Below are 20,737 nucleotides of genomic sequence, written 5' to 3' on the forward strand. Positions count from 1 at the left end.
GTTTTGAAATCCCTTGAGTAAAAACTATAGTTTATATCTTCTGATGGCAGAACTACATTTCTAAATTCATGCATTAGTACGGAAGTAACTTACATTTATTATTTGCAATTACAGTCCGTTCTGCTGTAACCTGACATCTGCTTCCTTAAAAATTACTGTCCTGTGCAAAATAAACCCCAAACACACACGCACAAAACCACAGGGCTTATGGGAAAAATGGGTTTTAGGGGCACAACACTCAAAACACTTAACTGCACATTAAAAAGACACGAATCTAATAAAAACAGTAATGGTTTTACACATTAAATGGTTAAGAAATACACAGTCGCTGCAGTAAATATGGCACCTCACCCTGAAAAAGCCCCTCGGTGGCTTGTGGCTGTGGGTGTTGGCACCTGCCGTGGCTCCTAGTTGCTGTGGAAGGAGGGGGGTGGAAGGAAGGTTGTCTGAAGTCGGACGTGGACGGGCATGGCTCGTAACATGCAGCGCACAGAGGTAGCCAGAGGTGTTTGCGGGGTGTGCGTGTATTTGTGTATTCGTGGGTGACTCCGTTCACCTCTCGTGTCTTGCAAATGAAATTGTGCGTGATTTCAAATCACTCCACTTGCAAAATGAATTACAGCAGAATTGGCCACACCAATTATATTACATAGATTTGAAATCTCCGAATCACGCCGACACCAAATCCAGGGTGCTCAGTTACACACAACCACCAAATACAACCACGCTTTCTAGTCCTGACCTTTAATTTCCCCTTGCTTTGACTGTTGGATTCTTTGTGGTGAGTAAGCTTTTCACGTACACAAATTACTTAAAATTAACTTTAGGAGGGCGCCTGGGTGGCTCAGTCAGTTGAGCATTCAACTTGGGCTCAGATCCTGATCTCACGGTTTGTGCGTTTAAGCCCCGCGTCAGGCTCTGTGCTGACAGCTCAGAGCCTGGAGCCTGCTTCGGATTCTGTGTCTCCCTCGCTCTCTGCCCCTCCCCCACTCATGCTCTGTCTCTCAAAAATGAATAAACATTAAAAAAAATAAAAAATTAAATTAACTTTAGGGGCACCTGAGTGGCTCAGTCAGTTAAGCTTCTGATTCTTCATCTCAGCTCAGGTTTTGATCTCAGGGTCATGAGTTTGAGGCCTGCATTGGGCTCTGCACTGGGTGGGAAGCCTTAAAAAAAAAAAAAAGAAAGAAAAGAAAGAAAGAAAATTAAATTAACTTTATTAGGCATTGCACTTTGACTTAATTAAAATGGAGTTAATGAAAATCATAATTTAACCATAGCTTTGGCTACTTGAAAGCCAGGCGCCCTAAGTGACATTTCTATCATTTCATATAGAGATATTGTTTCCTTTTTAATGTAAGTGGTTAGTTAAGTAAATGACTAATTAGATATTTGCCTTTAGGTGAGTCTTTCTGTTTTTCATAGCTCCTCGAATCCCGATGGATAAAAGAATTTTTACCACAACACACACCCCAGGGTGTGTTTTTCTTGAAATAGACGAAAGGTAAGTACTTCTTTAGGCCTGAAAGACATTTGTTTCTGAAAATAGAGAAAAATGTGAGAACGTTTACATTATGTTTACATACTTCTGCATTATGTAACAGACATCTATCCATTTGCCCATTTGATTTCTGTTAGTTTGCAGTTTATTTTTAATATAAGTAGTTTGCATATTCTACTTCTCAGATTTAAATTTGATTTCAGATTTATGTTTGATTTCACAATAGTCTGCTTTAGGTAAGTCAGGACTTAATTATTGTTCTATTTCACACAAGAGGACAATGAACCTGGCCACCTAGTATGTGATGTGTTTGAAATGGGACCAAAACTCTGGCCTCCTACTTCCTGTGCCAAAGTGATTTCCACCAGACAAGGGCTTCCCCAACCAGGCTTTGATGAAATGTTTATTAGTCTGAAGTGAGGGGGGAAACAAAGGAAAAATAAGAACAGGTGTTTTGTTTTTTGTGTTTTTTTTTTGGTAAAGGTAAGTTTATTTAATTTAAAACATTATTACTTATTTTGAACTTACGTCCTTTCTACTTTTTTGGTATTAAAAGAGTCTTAAAGAAGAGTGATAGTAGATAGTAGTTGTTCCTTATTATTGTTTTTTAAATAAATTGATTTGGAAAAATAAACATTGTTATCCCCCGATGAGTACCCTCTGTTTTCCCCCACATTTATTTTTAAATTTTACTTATTCATGAAATGTGAAAATCTGGGGATCAGTGCACCACGGCACACGTAAGCATAGAGCAAAAGAGTCAGAAAAGCTGGCACGGTTATGATAGTTATTCGTTTTGATTTTTAAAAAATCTTAACATCTGGAAATAGGCTTATTTAATAGTAGACAGCCTGAAACTAAACAATAACAGTGAAATACTCTGTATAATGTCATCTGTAGAAAGTAAGAACATTTAGCTGGAGATATTTAACGGTTTACATTTATTTCATGAGAAAGTATTTGTGCATTTGTACACATAGAAAACATTTATGGGGTCGGGTCTTCCTAAGTCATCCTGAAGACTTTGAATTCACAGCTTTCTCATGAACCTGCATCCCGCCCACGTTTCTGCGTGCCGGTTGTCTGTCTGTCATCACCTTCTAGGCAACATTGCTTATGTACAGTCTTAACCATGCCATGTAAATTTGTAGCCCCCCCATTCATTTGACATCATAAACATTTTTCTGCATTATGGTGTGATCTTTGTAAACTTTTTTTAAGTAGGGGGGCATCAGAGACCCCCGAGGAACTTGCTAAAAATGCAGATTCCTGGTCTTACCCCAGCAGCCCTGACTTAGCCTGTGGTGAGCCTGTGAATCGTCTTGTAGCAAGTTCCGCGGGTGATTTTGATGCACTCTGTCCGATGACCAGCATTTCTTAGATTGTGTAACCATTTCCCCAGTGTGGGCACTCGGGTGGTTTGCTCTTATAAATGCGGTAATGACATCTTCCGTGTACCTGTTTTTTCTTTTATTTAGAATTAAGTAAAAAAGTATTTTTAAAAGCGTATAAAGTATGAAAATTGCTTGCTGCGTGTAACATGCTGCCCGTGCTGTGTGTGTCCCCAGAGCGGTGTCTCTGCTGGGTTACCTACCTCAGGATCTGCTGGGGACATCCATCTTGGCGTATGTGCACCCCGAAGACCGTTCTCTCATGGTTGCCATACACCAAAAAGGTGAGGGCCTGCTTCTTTACAGGAGCAACCGCTCATCTGCTCCGACTCTCCATTTCATTTCATGTTAGAGCTCCTCTTAAGGTCTAATCACTACAGCTCACCCTTCAACAGGTAAGCAGTGTGTTGAAGCTGCCAAAACAGTTTCTTCTCTATTTGGACATTTCTGAAAACCTTACTAAATGCCTGGGAACAGCCATTTGCAATAAATACCTGCGTTAAATAAATTCTAATCTCGTCGTATTATCTTATTTAGTCTTGAAGTATGCAGGTCACCCTCCCTTTGAACACTCACCCATTCGATTCCGTACCCAAAATGGAGATTACATCATATTGGACTGCAGCTGGTCCAGCTTCGTGAACCTGTGGAGCCAGAAGGTTTCTTTCATCATCGGTCGGCATAAAGTTCGAACATAAGTCCATCAGTGTTGGTGTTTTATAGAAGGCCTTTTTTTTTTACCAAATAATATTCTTCTACCCACTGACACCCTTTGAATCAATTGACACATAAACCGAATAAAGCACAGAATGTTTTTAAAGTGCTTTTGGAATACAGTGTGGCAGTACGCGTCAAGAGCCTTGAAAGATTTCTACCACTTTGACCTCATGATTCCCTTATGGGAACAGTCTAAGGGAACATGCCTAAATACAGAAAAGCTTTATAAAGAAAAGACATCTTTTGCACCATTGTTCAATCATAATGACAGACTTCGAGCAGCTTATATGCCCATCATTAAGAAAGTTCTGGGGGCGCCTGGGTGGCTCAGTCGGTTGAGCATCCGACTTCAGCCCAGGTCATGATCTCGCGTTCCGTGAGTTCGAGCCCCGCGTCGGGCTCTGTGCTGACAGCTCGGAGCCCGGAGCCTGTTTCGGATTCTGTGTCTCCCTCTCTCTCTGACCCTCCCCTGTTCATGCTCTGTCTCTCTCTGTCTCAAAAATAAATAAACATTAAAAAAAAAAGAAAGTTCTGGAATATTTGACATGTTGTATTATTGGTCAATACAAATTTTTGCAAAGATTATATAACATGAGAAATTGATAATAGATTAGACTTAAAAAGCAGCATACAAAATTGCTGATGCCATATGGTCATAACATGTTCAAAAGACACACAAACATTGTAAAACAGGAAAAAGAAGAAGAAAGGTAATACATTAAAGTGCAGATTTTGGCTGTGTGTAAGGTAATGGGGAGATAAGGGGTTTGGTTTTTTTTCTCTTCTGAATGTGTTTTTTTCTCTTTACTGAGTGTGTAAAACTTTTTGTATCAGCTTCTGCTGTCAAATTCCACTTATTTGTGTCCATTTTATCAAATCTTTATTTTTTTTAAGTTTATTTATTTTAAGAGAGAGAGTGTGTGTGTGGGAGGGGCAGAGAGAGAGAGGGAGACAGAGGATCCCAAGCAGGCTCTGCACTGTCAGCACAGAGCCTGATGTGGGGCTTGAACTCACGAACCGCGAGATCATGACTTGAGCCTAAATCAAGAGTCAGACGCTTAACCCACTGAGCCACACTGGCGCCCCTCAAATCTTTATTTTTTAAAAAATTAGATGCTTTTTAGTTTTTATTTTCTTGCCCAGCACGGCTGACTCAAGCCTCTTTGATGGCTGCCGCCAGTCCGTGTGACAGGACCTTGTGAAATGGACCTGAAACAACCTGGCCCGCCATTCCTGTCCCCTAAAATACTCCGAGCCCCTTGACTTTTTGGTTTAAAATTTAAAACTGACCTGCAAGTTTCTCAGCTGGGCCGTAGGCTCTTCACAAAGACTGTGAAGTCTTTGTTTTTGGAACACGGAAATTATACTAAACTCTTCAGGATCCTGCTGAGATTGAGAAATTAATTCTGTCTTCTGTGATTTGTTGTACAGCTTTGTGCACATGAGCGCAAAACTGGGAGCAGTAGGTCTGCCGGTAAGACTTACTTTGGCATGTCTTCATACTGTAATAGAGGGCACCTAGCCGCGGCGGGAAGAGGTCCCAAGGTCCTCCTGTGTCGGTGTACGTCTGGGTTCGGCCCTCAGCGGAGCAGATCTGGAACCCTAAGCAGAGAAGTGGGCTCCATGCCGCCCTAACTCATGAGACCAAATTTGTGCTAGGGAACTAGTGTAATAATTAGGATAAGAAATATGACTGCCCAGTGTTATTCACGTTGGTCAGAAAGGACATTTTTTTTCCGGTAGGAAAACCTGCAGGAAAATGAAAATAAGCAGGTGGCTGCTTAGTATGACTGTGAGGAACCCCAGGGCAGGTATGATTGCTTTCATGAGACGTCTGTCTGTCTACTGGTCTGCGTACCCTCCCTGTCAGTGCCAGAGCCACGTCCCAGATGCCCCAAGTGTCCTTTCAGTTTTTTTTATTATTAACTGATATCCAAGTGCTCCCCACGTCTGCAGATTTAAAAAAAAAAATTATACCTGTGTCTGCATCTCAGTTTTCAGAATTATGTAAGAGAAGTATTCAGAGTCTAGTAAGTATTAATCTTGTAATATAATTGTAAGGTAATTGTCCATAGTGTTTATAAAATGATTTTAACAAGTGCTTAGGGATCCCTGGCTGTGTCAGACATCATGCTAGACCCTGAGAACGAGATGGTAAACCAGACAGACGTCCCCTCTCCCATCACAGGACCCCTAGCGTAGCAGGAGAGCCAGGACATGGAGGTGGCACGGTCACCTGTGAGCAGAGCTTTGGAGAGTGTGGCAGTTGAAGCAGGAAGTGGATAGTTAGCAGGGACCCTAACTGTCTGTGGGCAGGCAGGTTATGTGCTGTTTCTTCTCATTTTACACTTAAAATCCGTGTTCGGCAAAAGAATAACCCTGGCAGAGGTCACTGAGGGGAGGAAGTTGCAAAGTGCAGACGAGAACCAGGTTTTCTCCCTGACTCCTCGTGCGCCTTCCTTCCGTCCCTGGTGCTGCCCGGCATTTGCCGCTGCCCCACAAAGGCCCTGTCTCTGCAGCCTCCACATTAATCGTCTTGAGTTACATGATTAGTGATTGAACATACAACTTCCCTTTGTAGAAAGTTTCACCAACAGGAATATGTAAATCTCATAATACAAAGCAGTCTGCCCTATTTCCATTTCGGAATTTCACTTGAAAAATAAAACCCGAAAATTTTTGGAAGGTATTCAAGCTCACAGTGGACAGATGTGTTGATCACAAATCAGATGTACTTTATTCAACCAACCTGCCCCTTCACTGACGTATTCCTGCTTGTACGTGCCAGGCACTGTTGGAGGCACTGGAGAGGTGAACAAAATCAACCAGAGAGTCTCACCCCACAGTGCCCGTGTGGCAGCGGGAGGCACAGGCAACAGACCAATGGAGTGTCGCATACAGTGTGCCAGGCTGTGCGTTCCAGTATGGTTTGCCATTTACGTACCACACGCGCGATGCTGTGCTGATAGGCATTGGTTGGCACCATCCACGGTCTGTGCACCGAGGGAGTCGACGTTGCCGGTGGGCGGGGGGGGGGGGGGGGGTCTGGACAAAGAGGGAGGCGGTCTCCGGAGGCAGAGCTCTTCCTGACGGACGCTGCCGACATCCTGTGGTTTGTGGATAATTACTTCTGTCTTTGGGACAGTGTCTCAGTTTTTAGGGAATTGGGCTGTGTGTTTAAGTTGCGAGAAACAGTGGCTATGGCAGAATGGAAAAAGGAACGCGTTGACTTTGGAGTCAGGCATGTCGACTGGAACCCTGACTACTGCTTCTGCGTCAGGTGACTCGGCAAGGGTCCAGACCTCTCTGGCGTCATGATGATTCCTGCTTTGTAGGGTTTGGAGGATTCAGGAGATACATGCCTGACTCAGTACAGTGGTACCTTAGTTACTCAGGTACCGAGAGGCAGTATACCACCGTAGCAAACGTGCACTCTGGAGCCCAGGCTCTGGTCCCTTTGTGAATACCTGCTTAGACTTCACCAGCTAGGTGACCTCGGGCAAGTTTTCAACTCTGGTGAAGGACATAATACTTGCCAGAGCATCTGGAACGGTGCCTGGCGCGTCGGAGGGGCTTAGAAAATGTTATTCTTGCTGTGTGTTATAAAAGATACATAGAAGTCAGTTCCTGCATAGAAGTCAGTTCCTTCCCTTCTTTGCGATGATTTCTGCTGGCATTTCTGCCCCTGGCTGTGTTCAGGTAGTAGTTTTAAAAGGCTCTACTATAAACAAGACTAAGGGTACCATGACAGCCACGTTTTCACCAATAGGTGGGTGGCAGAACCACCTTTATAACATAACTGAAGTGCTTGGGTACGTTAAACATTAAATGTTGTTTGGCAGACCTAGGGTCTTAAAATTCCTAGCGTAGGTTATTCAGTTAATGTTGAATTTTGAAACCAGTAGCTGGTGAAGATACTTTGGTAGGTAGAGAGGTTACTCGTCACTGATTTTAGGTTTCTACAAATTCAGTGCTGACACAGTTGCGGAAAGAAAGATTAGAGCTCTAGACAAGCCAGAGAAGCCTCTTAATGTCTCATTTGTTTCTTAGTATTTTCTCTGCCTCCATAAATGGAATTTTAGCTTTATATTTTCTGTTTGAAGTCAGAGAGTTGCTTTGTGTAAGTATAGATTTATTATTTGAACATTCTGTTTAAAGGTCACCGTAGACATGGGGTGCCTGGGTAGCTTAGTTGGTGGAGTATCCAGCTTCTACTCAGGTCATGATCTCACGGTTCATGGGTTCGAGCCCCACATCGGGCTCTGTGCTGACAGCTCGGAGCCTGGAGGCTGCTTCCATTCTGTCTCCCTCTCTCTCTGTCCCTGAAAACATTAAAAAAATTTTCTTAATTTTAAAAATTAAAAAAAAATCACCTTAGACTTTATTGTAAATTCATTTTGAATTGCTTGACTCCATCTTTCACTTGGCACCTTGTAGGAGTCCGCTGAATGAGGATGTTTTCGCGACCCGAATAAAAAAGACGAACCATAATGACAAAGATGTAACAGAATTGCAAGAACAAATTCACAAACTTCTCTTACAGGTAAAGTGAGATTTTAAAAAGCAAACACAAAATTTCCATAGTCGTGTTTTATTTTAACATTTGCTCATAGTGAAGTCACTTCACAAAGGTACACCGCAAGGAGAGAGAAATCTTTACCGTCTGCGTTCCAGGAGTTTTTGTTTTCCTGGTTGTTTTTTAAATTCAGTTTTATTAATCTTGTTCCTGACTGAAACGCACAGAACATTCTTTTAAGATCCCATTCTAAGCAAATCGAGTCATAGTAGGCAGGTAAGACAAGGAAGCTATTTCTAAATGAGAACATCCTTCTTGTATTTCCAACACTAGCCATGGGCTCAACTTCTGGGATTTGCCGTATTTTTTTAAACAATAATTCTAATCGTAAAGGATGGGGGCAGAGGGATGGCAGGTCTCAGCATCTCTGGTTACTCCCAAACAAACGTGGCAAAAACTACTTCTTGAAAGCAGATGCCAAAAATGATTTCTACTGGAGACCCAACTAATAAGCTTGCGAAGCGTTTACTGATGGTGTCACACAGAAAACCGTGCGCCCCGTAGCTTCCAAACCGTCTTCTGTAAAGTCTCTAGGGTTCGTGAAGGAAGTTCGTGGAAAAAGTATGGTATTTAATTTGTTCCGTCTGTTCCAAACTCAGCATAAAGAACTACTAGAGTTCACTATCCTATTTTGTGACCTCTCTTATAACCATGTGGCTTTCTAAAGACTTGTTGTTCTAGAAACGTCCACCGGGCTAGAAAACTAGACTTTGCCCTTGAGAATTACCGAGCGAGAGAGGAATGTCTTTTGTGTCAGCCTCGGGCCGGAAGCATGGAGCTTCACCCACCGCACGTAGGATTTCGGAAGCGTTCACCTTCGCGTTCGGTGATCTCAGACACACTCTCGGGTGCCAGCCGCTGTGCCTGTCCCCTGGCGGCCCCGCACCCCGTAACGCTGACACCCGGCCCCCTTTTCCCTTCAGCCGGTTCACACGAGCGCCTCCGGCAGCTACGGGAGCCCGGGCGGCAGCGCCTCGCGGGAGCAGCGCGTCGGGAACGCATCGTCTAGTGAGGCCGGCGGGCCCCGCGCCGCGCACGCGCACGGGGAGCCGGTACGTGAGCCACGTCGCGTCCGCGCAGGCGCGCCCTCCACCCTCTGCGTCCTCGGAGCGCGTGTGCGCCGCTCCTGCACCTCAGCTCCTGTGACTTCCTGTGAGAGATTCTGGACCTTACTCGATCGCAGACGCCCTGCTTACCCCATTTTGGTTTGAAACAATGGCTGTTAAAAGAAAATACCAGCTTTGGAAGGTGATATTTGGGTTTATTGTACGATTTCTAAAGATTACCGTATTGCGAATAGACGTGTGTAATGTCTCATTTGTACTGGCCGTGCCAAGGCTCGGGGAGGAAAGTGAGTTAACGTGGTCAGTGTGTTCTCGGCCACCATGTTCTCAGAGAACCGGAAGTTACGTGTGTTTTGTTCGTGTCTCTTTTAATGTACATGTTTATAATTTCTGAAGCACCTTCTCTCATTCTTTTCTCTCAGCTGACTTTGCAGCAGGTCTCCGTCCGTCTAAACAAAATTAAGAATCTCGGTCAGCAGCTCTACATTGAGTCAATGGCCAAGTCACCAGATAAGCAAGTGACGGCGATGCGCACAGGATGGCTTGGCGGTGAGTCAGCGGGGCAGCGCCCGGACCTCCTCCCACGGCTCTGCCCTCTCCTGGGGTGACGTGGGCGTGTGAGCAGAAAGCCACGGGCCTGTGCTGTCACCTTTCACCTTTCCTTGCCCGGGTGACGAGAGCAATAATGATAATGGCAGTGGCAAATACTGCTCGGGAAGCTAAATGGTATTAGAGTGTATTTCCGTGTATTTCCACTAAAGAGTTAATGTTTTTGGTAACACCAGCAGATTCATAGATTCTTCCGAATAAGGTATCTATAAATCAAAAAAGTTAATTAAAATTTTTTAAATTTTTTTTGGGGGGGAGGGGGGAGAGAAACAGAGCGCAAGTGGGGGAGGGGCAGAGAAAGGGAGACCAAGAATCTGGGAAGCCAGCTTCGGGATCTGAGCTGTCAGCACAGAGCCGGAAGCAGGGCTCCAACTCAGAACTGTGAGATCATGACCTGAGCCGAAGTCCCACCTTAACAGACTGAGCCACCCTGATGCCCCAAAAGAGTTAATTTTAGAGTATGTTTCAGATTTTAAAAAGCACATTAACATAATAATTCTGTCATTTAGAACAAATGAAGAATATTTATGACCTCAACTGAATGTAAAATTCGGGATTTTTTTTTTAAATACATGTTTATGAGGTAAGGAATGTTCCTAAGGAATTGGATCAATCCTGATGATTGACATTGTGTAGAAAAGTTAACCTACTGGCATTACATAGCAGAGGAAGGATCTATGATATAAAGTAGAGACCAAGTTATATTAACTTTTTTAGTTTAGTTAGCTTTCCCTTCACTTGTCTTCCTGAACGCTAATATAACTTTGGAAGTCATCATAGGTTTGGTCACCAGAATATTATTAATGGTCTCTACCATTGTCAGATGTGGGTATTTACACAGTAGGGGTGAAATTTCTTCTCTAAAGTCAATAAGAATAAAAAATAATAATAGCTATATCCTTCAGTACTTGCCGTGATTTACACAACAAAAACATCCAACCACTGCTCTTTCGGGTGGTATCACAGGGAGCCCTGAGGCTGCCCTCCCAATACAGCATGCCCAGTCCGTGGGTTTTTCTTGTTGCCTTGGTAGGAGGTTTAGCACTCTGCTTGTTTCTTTTGCTGTAGCTGTAAGGGCACGAGACAGAAACAACTTTTTTTGTCCCTTGAAACCATCAGATTTCCTATCTTAAGTATCTGACTTGCTGTATGTTATTATCCCATGTCCTAGCATTGGGACTTCTTCAGGGAGATTTGACGGCTAAAATTTGTACATTTTTTCTTTATTTAAAGAAAGTGGTCCACTTTGTGCTGCTCACTGCTGCTTAGGCCTAGGACCTCATGTTAGGGCCACAGTTTTTTGTCCTGACCTCTATATTTCTTGTCAGAGTGGAAATCCTTTCTTACCTTCTGCTTTGTTCAGTTTCGTATCACCCACCATTGGCCTGGAAGTGCCATCACTATCATGGTTTAAAGGCTGTATTCAAGTTGTAGCTAATTCTGTGCATTTATGATGCTATTCTAGAAATTGACATTATCAATTTTTAGCTATATGTAGTTGACATTAGTAGTTGACATTATCAACTACTTAGCTATATGCTGTATTTGACTCTAACACACATAGGACGTGTCTTTTGGGTGAGAGGGAAGATCTGCCATTTGATAGAGCTTCGGAGAACTAATGTTACTTGGGCATCTTGATTTTATTAACATCTCAAGACCTACAAGTTTAAAGAGCTAGTAAAAAAAATCTTTATTACAACTTACTCAAAAGAAACAAGTATGCAGCTTCAAGATAATCTTACAATTTAAATATTAGAAATTGAGTAGAAATAAGTCCAATCAAAAGGAAAATAGTAAGTAGTCATTGTGTACATAGCTTATGTACAGGGTGCCAGAGCCAACAAGAAGATAAGGTTTTAAGTTTATATTTTTACCTTTCTTATGAGGGGAGATTAGGCTTTGAAATAGAGGAAGATGGGAAATTTTCAAAAGTTAATATGGAAAGCCAAGGACTAACAAAGATATAAAGCCCTTTCATCAGCTTTATATACTGATACCAGCTGCTAGAAGCAGCTAGAGAAATTGGGGAAAATGTTCCACTTCTGGGGTGGTAGTGCTTGAGGGAGAGATATAGATCGATGAACTGAACTCATTCAGGGTGAGCATGCTTTGGTTTCTGCTCAGGGAGAGATGGGAAGAGCATCATTCCAAACTGAGAAGGAAAAAAGCCATATGGCAGCAAATTCATGAGCTTTCTTGAACATGTCAGAGTACTGAGGCTACGTGGCAACCAACAGGCCTAAAATCTAAGGGAGAAATGTGCTTGCAGGGAGAAGTGAGATCAAGCCCTGAGTACTGATGCACTAGCTGACAGAACTGGTAACTCGCAAGAGACAGGCCTCCAAGGAAGGCATAGTACCAGGGGAAGACCACAGGCTGCAAGTGGAGCAGATATAGGAAAAAACCCAAAGCTCTCTAGCGCACCAGCCACCACGTAAGTACAAAATGTCACTAGAGGAATTGGAAAGCTATACCGATGTTGAATGAAACCATAGCAACGGCAGACCTTAGGCCTGGCCAACAAATTAGGTTAACTCGAACACAGACCCAGCAGAAGGAAAGGCATGCTAGTCTCCACTGTCCTACACAAGGTACTCAGTTTTCAACATATGAAGAGGCAAGGAAAAAAACTCCCAAGAGATAAAGCAGCCATCCGAACAAGAGACGGATAGGACACAGATGTTGGAACTACCCGACAGGGAATTTAATACATTAAAATCTATGGGACAGTGAGCAGCATGCAAAACCACATGGGTATCATAGCATAGAGATGGGATATAAAAGAAAGGATCAAAAAGAAATACTAGAGTTGTAAATATGTCTTGGATGGGCACTCAACACACCCAAAAAAGGAATCCATAAACTTGAAGATCGACACATATAGGTTATGTCAACTGAAACACAAAGAAACATGTAGAATAGAGCCTCTAAGAACCTTGAGACACTATCAAATGATCTAACATAAGACTAATGGAATCCCAGAAGAAATACTGGAAATAATGACCAAGAATTTTCCATAGATAAGAAGAACACCAAGTAGCATAGATACAAAAAATAACCAAATAAAAACCAATCACAAGATAAAAACACCACATACTTGGGAAAAAAATACACCATGTACTTGGAAATATCATATTCCAATTGCCAGAAACAAAAGCAAAGAGGATATCTTGAAGGTAGCCAGAGGAACATAGACTACATACAGAAAAACAAGGATAAGAATTACAATAGGCATTTTTTTTAGATGCTGGGGACACTAGAAAACAAAATGTCTTAAGACAAAAAAATTGTTAGTGCAGAATTCCCTACGTGGTGGAAAGTATCTTTCAGAAATGAAGGAAATTGAAAGATTTCTTAAACAAAAACTAGGCGGGGAGTGTATTGCCAGCAGATCTAGTCTATAAGAAAGGCTAAGGGAATTTCTAAAGGGGGAAGGAATATGGTACCGGACATAAAACTTGGATCTACACAAAGAAATGACAAGCACTGGAAATGGAGTTAATGAAGAAGTTTTATTTTTTACTTATTTTTAATTGCCCTGGAAGGTAACCAACTAACGCAAAAATACTCTTCTGCTTTCGTGGTCTATGTTAAAATACTGCAAAGGATTGGGGGAGGCACTGGAAATGTGCTGCTGTGGAGGCCTTACATCAGAAGCAATATATTATTTGGAGGTAGAAACTGATTTCTAAAAGATGTATGTTGTGAAATTTAGAACAGCTATCAGAACTAGTTTCTAAAGAAGCAATAAATGTCATTTGACGAGTTAAAGTGGAACTTAAAACATTTAAAGCAAAATGAGGCAGAAAAGAAACAAAAACCCAGATGGAACAAGTGGAAAACAGCTAGCAAAGTGGTACACTTTAATTCAGCTATATCCATAATCACATGAAATGTGAATGGTCTCAATATACCAGCTAGAAGACTGACATTGTCAGTGGGTGAAAAAACGAGAGGCATCTGCGTAGTATCTACAAGAACCCATTTTGCAAATAAAAATATAGGTTAAGAGCAAAAGGTTACAAAAGATTCACATGCTAACAGGAATAAAAAGAAAGCCAAAAAGCTGTATTAATATCAACTAATGTAGACTTTAGGATCATGAACTTTATCAGGGAGGGTTTCAGAGGGATATTGCATGACAACAAAGTGGTTGATTCTCTGAGAGCATGTAACAGTCCTAAAAGGTTATGCACCTAACATCAGAGCTTCAAAATACATGAAGCAAAAACTGATAAAAGTTTTGAGAAATAAACAAATCCTCAGTGGTAGAGACTGTAACAAACCTCTCTCTAATTGATAAAACAAGTGGACGGAAATTTAGCAAAGGTATAGAAGATCTGAACAACACCATCAACAAGATTGGCTTGAACATGTATGGAACATTCCAACCAACAACAACATACTTATTTTTCTGAAGGGCACATGGACCATTCATCAAGATAGACCTTATTCTAGGCCATAATACAAACCTTAACAATTTAAAAAATATATAAATCATACCAAGTATATTCTCTGACTTGATTAAACTAGAAATCAGTAACTGAAAGGTTTATCTAGAAAATTCCCAAATGTTTGAAAATTAGAGAACACATATCTGAGTAACCTACAGGTCAAGGTCTTAAAGGGAAGTAAAATCATTTTGAAAGGAATGAATTGAAAAGACAACAAAAAAAAATTGTGGAATGAAGCTAAAGCAGCGCTTAAAGGGAAATTGATATAGCATTGATTGTATAAGAAAAAGAAAAAAGGTCTCCATCAGTAATCTAAGCTTTCTCCTAAGAAACAAGAGCAAGAAGAGCAAATTAAATCCAAGGTAAGCAGAAAGAAGGAAATCTTTAAAACCAGGTATCGATGGAATTGAAAATAGAAATAAGAGAAAATTAATGAAATCAAAAGCTGATAAAAATAAAATTAACAATCTTTTGGCCATACTTAATAAGAAAAGAAGACAGAAATGGCCAGTATTGGGAATGAAAGATCACACAGATGTTAAAGTGACTACAAACAACTCTATCCCCCCAACTATGGTCTGTTATTTGAAAGAAACAAGCTATCAGAACTCAGTGAAAATGGGGCACCTGGGTGGCTCAGTTGGTTAAGCATTCGACTTCAGCTCAGGTCATGATCTCACGGTTCATGGGTTTGAGCTCCGCATCTGCTCTGTGCAGACAGCTCAGAGCCTGAAGCCTGCTTTGGATTCTGTGTGTGTCTCTCTCCTCCCTCCCTGACTCGTGCTCTCTGGCTCTCTCAAAAATAAATAAACATTAAAAAAAAAAAAAAGAACTCAGTGTAAAAGTAATAGGTAACTAGAATAGACTTCTGTCGACTATAGATACTGAATTCGAAATTGAAAACCTTACAAAAAGAAAACTAGGCCCAGTTGCTTTCACTGGAGAGTTCTGTCAAACATTCAAGGAAGTAATAATTCCAGTCTGTACATAATCTTTTTGTCAGAAAATTGAAGACGGAAAAAAAATAGAAGGAAGTTTGGAAAGGAAACTCCCAAACTCATTTTATGAGCCCATTAGTACTGTAATACTGAAACAAGATAAAGACAATTCAAGAAAAGAAGATTGTAGACCAGGATCCCTCATTAACATATTTGCAAAATCATCAAATCAAACTCAGCAAAGTATAAAAAAGACAAATACATCACAATCAAATATGATTTATTCTAGGAATGCAAGGTTGGTTCAATATGTGAAAGTCAAGCACTTTAATTCATCATGTTAACAATAAAAAAGACAAACCATCAGATTATTTTAGTAGATGGAGAAAAAGCATGTGACAAAATTCAACATCTACATATGATAAATATGCAAAAATGAGAAATAGAAAAAGAATTTCATTAACCTGACAAAAAGGCATCTATAAACACCTACAGCTAACATTATGCTTGATGGGAAGGGAATGCTTTTACCCTAACCTAGAGAACAAGCCAAGGGTATCCACTTACCATGTCTTAATATTAGACTGGAAGTCCTGTCCAATGTAGTAGGCAAGAGAAAGAAATAAAAGACATACAGATTGGAAAGGAAGAAATAAAACACTTTCCATTCACAGATGACATGACTATCTACATAGAAAAATTCTAAAGGATCTACAAAAAAAAAACCTACTGATTTTAGCAAGGTTACAAGATACACAGTCCATGTGGAAGATCAGTTAAATTTCTGTGTACTAACAAGGAACAATTGGAAACAAATTTTTAAAAACTATGCAAAACTGAAATACTTAGATACAAAATCTAACAGAAGATATGAAATAATCCATATACAGAAAACTATAAAACATTGATGAAAGAAAAACTTAAAAGTACTAGGTGAATGAAAAGATATATCAAATTCATGATTTAGAATACTCAATATTGTTAAGATGTCAGTTCTCTCCAGGTTGGTCTGTACATTCAATGTAATTCCAGTTAAACTCTCAGCAGGATTTTTTTTTTTTTAGATATCATCAAGAGGATCCCCAAACTTATATGAAAAAATAAACTAAAATAGCCGAAACAGTTTTGAAAAAGAAAAGCAATGTTGGAGGACTTACTCTACGTGATTTCAAAACTTACTAATTAAGGGGCGCCTGGGTGGCTCAGTCGGTTGGGCGTCCGACTTGGGCTCAGGTCATGATCTCGCGGTCTGTGAGTTCGAGCCCCACGTCGGGCTCTGTGCTGACAGCTCAGAGCCTGGAGCCTGTTTCAGATTCTGTGTCTCCCTCTCTCTCTGACCTTCCCCCGTTCATGCTCTGTCTCTCTCTGTCTCAAAAATGAATAAATGTTAAAAAAAATAATAAAAAAAAACTTACTAATTAAGACAGTGTGATATTGGTGAAAAGATCAGTGGGACAGATTAGAGACAAAACAGACTTACACAAATGCAGTTTTTGACAGAGGTGCAAGGTCAAGTCAATGGACAAAGGATAGTCTTTCCAACAGATGGTACTGAATGATTAGACATCCACATATGTTAAAAAACTGAACCTCAACACATAGCTCACATGCTATACAAAAGCTAATTCAAACTTGATTATAGACCTAAATGTAAAACTTAAAACTATAAACTTCTAGAAGAAATCTTAGGAGAAAATCTTTGTGATCTTGGGTTTGGCAAAGAGGTTTTAGATACAATATCAAAAGCATGACCCATAAAAGAAAAAATCGATGAGATAGGCTGTATCAAAATTAAAAACTTCTCCTTGAAGGACATTAGCAAGACAATGAAAAGACAGTATTTGCAAATTATAGGTACAATAAAAAAATTCATATCCACAACACATAAAAAACTGTCAAAATTCGACAATAGGAAGATAAACAATCCAATCAGAAAATGGTCAGTGGGTGCCTGGGTGGCTCAGTTGGTTGAGCCTCCGACTCTTGATTTCGGCTCAGGTCATGATCTCACGGTTCGTGAGATTGAACCCTTTGTTGGGCTCTGCACTGATGGCACAGAGCCTGCTTGGGATTCTCTCTCCCTCTCTCTCAGCCCTTCACCTGTGCACATGGCACGCACACTCTCACTCTCTCTCAAAATAAATAAACTTTTTTTTTAGTGGTCAAGAGATCTGACACTTTCCCAGTGAAGTACACCCAGATGGCAAATAGCATAGGAAACCATGCTCAATCTCAGTCATAAGGAAATGAAAACCACATGAGATACCATCACACACCAATTAGAATGGCTAAAAAGTAAAAGACAAAGTACTGACTATACCGAGTTGTGGCAAGAATGCAGAGTAACTGGAGCTCTCAGTGCTGAAGGTGATGTCAAATTGTACAGCACTTTTGAGAAGGTTGGCAGTTTCTTACAAACTAAACATTCTCTCTTTTGCTATATGACCCAGCAATTCCATTCTTATTTACTCAAACAAAAGAAAAACTCGAGTTCACACATAAACTTGTCTATGTGTTTATCACACTTCATTCATGCTCATCAAAAATTGGAAACAACATAAGATGTCATTCACCATTTAGGTAAATGGTTAAACCGGTCCATCCACACAATGGAGTATTACTCAGCAGTAAAAGGGAAGGGACTTGATTCCTACAGCAACATATATGGATCTAAAATGCATTTTACCAAGTGGAAGAAGTCAAAATCAAAAGGTTACATATTCTACAATTCCATTCTAGAAAAGCATTCTTTCTGCATTGACCACAAAGGGACAGCTGAAGGGAATTTTCTGAGTGATGGAAACATTCTGTTTGTTACTCTGGTGGTAGAAACACAACTTTGTGTGCATTTGCTAAAAGTCATGAATCTGCCTACCTCATCCCACCCAGAATGTAGAGGAAACCCAAAGTGATAGGAAGCCTGTGACAAATGAATCTAACTGCATCACAAATAAATGGCATTAAAATACTGAGGGTGTAAGGAAGAAAGGAGCTAAGTAACTTTGGAAATCAGTGTGTTAACTGGATACCCAAGGACTAAATACAAAATGCAAATGGACACGAACACTGTAATCAAGTTGATAAACTTGTTTCTTACCTGAGTATGGGTTAGCAATTCCAAAGGTAATTTAGAGGTAGGGAGGGTTGAACAAACAGGTGTGTATGTTATAGATAACAATAGATTCCTCACTATGAGAGAAGGAACTTACAGATCAGCAAAGAGGGAATGTTAGAATCGACTCTTGGTGCTGGGTTGGAGTTGAAGGTGTCAGCATGAACTCGTGCCTTTCTATTTAATGGATGCATGGACAGATGGATAGACAAGGGTTAGCATACATGCATTATATATTTACTGGTTTTCCCCATTGAAAGGATTTACAAGGAAGTCCTTGTAGAAATAGGAAATTGCTATCAGTGGTCATTATGCTGTACACCTTAAACTTACACATTGCTGCATGTCAGCTATATCTCAATAAATCTGAAAGGGGAAAAAACATTCACAGTAATAACTGCTGTGGGGAATATCCTCCAGTGAAAGCTGAAATTAATTGAAATATTTTATAATTGTGGTATATATATATATGTATGTACACATATATACATATACATATGTATATATATATATTTTCACCATTTTAAAATTTTGGGGGGGGGGGGGTCCTGGGTGGCTCAGTCGGTTAAGCATCCGACTTCAGCTCAGGTTGTGATCTCACAGTTCGTGGGTTCGAGCCCCGCATTGGGCTCTGTGCTGACAGCTTAGAGCTTGGAGCCTGCTTTGGATTCTGTGTCTCCCTCTCTCTCTGCCCCTCTCCTGCTCACAGGCTCCCTCTGTCTCTCAAAAATAAATAAAAATGTTAAAAATCTTTTTTAACATTTTTATTTATTTTTTAAGTTATTTCAGGGGGAGAGAGAAAGAGAGAGCAGGTAAGGGGCAGCGATGGAGAGAGAGAGAATCCCAAGCAGGCTCTGCGCCATCAGCACAGAGCCCAATGTGGGGCTCAAACTCATGAACCGTGAGATCATGACCTGAGCCAAAATCAAGAGTTGGAAGCTTAACCACCTGAGCCACCCAGGTGCCCCTTAACCATTTTTAAATGTGCCGTTTGGTGGCATTAAGTCCATTCAGGGACTTTTCCAGGGAGAACTCTGGCAGACAGCAGCTTAACCGGTGATGAAGGCTGACAACACCCACAACAAAATATGTCAAGGTCATGTACCCCTGTGGTGTGGGGCATGGGGAAGGGCACAGCACCTCTGCAGGAACCCTCCCCAAGATGCATACCCTCAGCCTCATCATAGAGAACATCAGGGAAACTCACATCAAGGGGCAGATCAGGAGAGACCAGGAGAGACTGAGACATTGACACTTGAGATCACTGTGAATCTCAGGTTGGATCCTGGAGCAGAAAATGACAGTTCATGGTGCAGCAGGTGAAATCCAAATAGGCTGTGGTTGGTTGGCAGTGTGCCACTGTGAATTCCTTAGTTTTGTTCATCCTGTTACAGTTCTGCAAGATGTTACATTAGTGGGTGCTGGGTAGAGGGTATTTGGGAACTCTACTATTTTTGTAGCCCTCTTTGAGTTTAAAATTATTAAAAAATTAAAAGTATAAAGGTTCATAAGTGAAAGTTAACGAGTCATCTTTCAGTTAATTCCCTCCAGAAATTGAGTGGTCTCTTCCACGCAGCTCAGATGACATTCGTTAATAACAACAACAACCGTGGCTAACCCAGCCCCTCAGCAGTACTGAACATAGTTACTCGTTCCTTGAACCAGTTTACCTTCTGGGTCTCTGTGACGCCATATTTGGCGGGCTCTCTCTTACCTGTCTCCATGCTCTTCTTCCATCTCCATTATTAGCTCATTGCTTTCTACACAAGGTTGAAGTTCTTCAGTGCTCCAGCCTGAGGCCGTGTGTCTTCCCTCTGTACCTCTGCTATCCGGTACGGCAGCTACTAGCCACGTTGGCAATCTAAATTCAAATTCTTTACAAATAAATAAAACTTAAAATTTAGTTCCTCAGTTGCTGTGGCCACATTTCACATGCTTAATTGTCACATGAGGTGTCAGTGGCTACCATATTGGACAGTACAGATGAGGAACAGTTCTGTCATTGCAGAAAGTTCTGTTGGACACAGCATCTGCCTGGCAGCCCCTTACACTTCACGTTGTGTCTGGTTGCCCCCGTCCCGGTGAGGCCAGGATCAACCAGTCGGCAGGTAGTGTCAGCTCAGTATTGTAGAGTCTCCATCAGCCTTTTACCTAATAGTTTTATTCCTCGATAGTCTTTGCTGAAACATTTGTTTCACCTCTTTTTTGTAAAAAACAAAAGACAAATGTGATCATTTTGCATGGATGCCTTTCTGTATCAGTGCATTTTTTTTTTTTTAGATCTGAGCTTGTTTTTAATAGCTATAGAATGTTCTACTGAATGTACACACGCTAAAGGACCTGATCTAATTTTGTGGGGTAAGTTCATAGGT

The 20,737-nt window shown here is 41.0% G+C and overlaps 1 protein-coding gene across 1 annotated transcript in view; it reads left to right on the top strand.

The window, feature by feature from the left end:
* PER3 (period circadian regulator 3) overlaps nucleotides 1-20,737 on the top strand; it is a 59,905-nt gene that overhangs the window by 13,320 nt on the left and 25,848 nt on the right. The window contains 8 exon segments of the mRNA XM_042951091.1: nucleotides 1,426-1,504; nucleotides 3,070-3,176; nucleotides 3,430-3,586; nucleotides 8,047-8,152; nucleotides 9,109-9,237; nucleotides 9,672-9,806; nucleotides 10,132-10,149; nucleotides 15,543-15,551. Of these exon segments, the coding sequence (XP_042807025.1) occupies nucleotides 1,426-1,504; nucleotides 3,070-3,176; nucleotides 3,430-3,586; nucleotides 8,047-8,152; nucleotides 9,109-9,237; nucleotides 9,672-9,806; nucleotides 10,132-10,149; nucleotides 15,543-15,551 (740 nt within the window).

The sequence above is a fragment of the Panthera leo genome, chromosome C1 (assembly GCF_018350215.1).
Source record: "Panthera leo isolate Ple1 chromosome C1, P.leo_Ple1_pat1.1, whole genome shotgun sequence".
NCBI lineage: Eukaryota > Metazoa > Chordata > Mammalia > Carnivora > Felidae > Panthera > Panthera leo.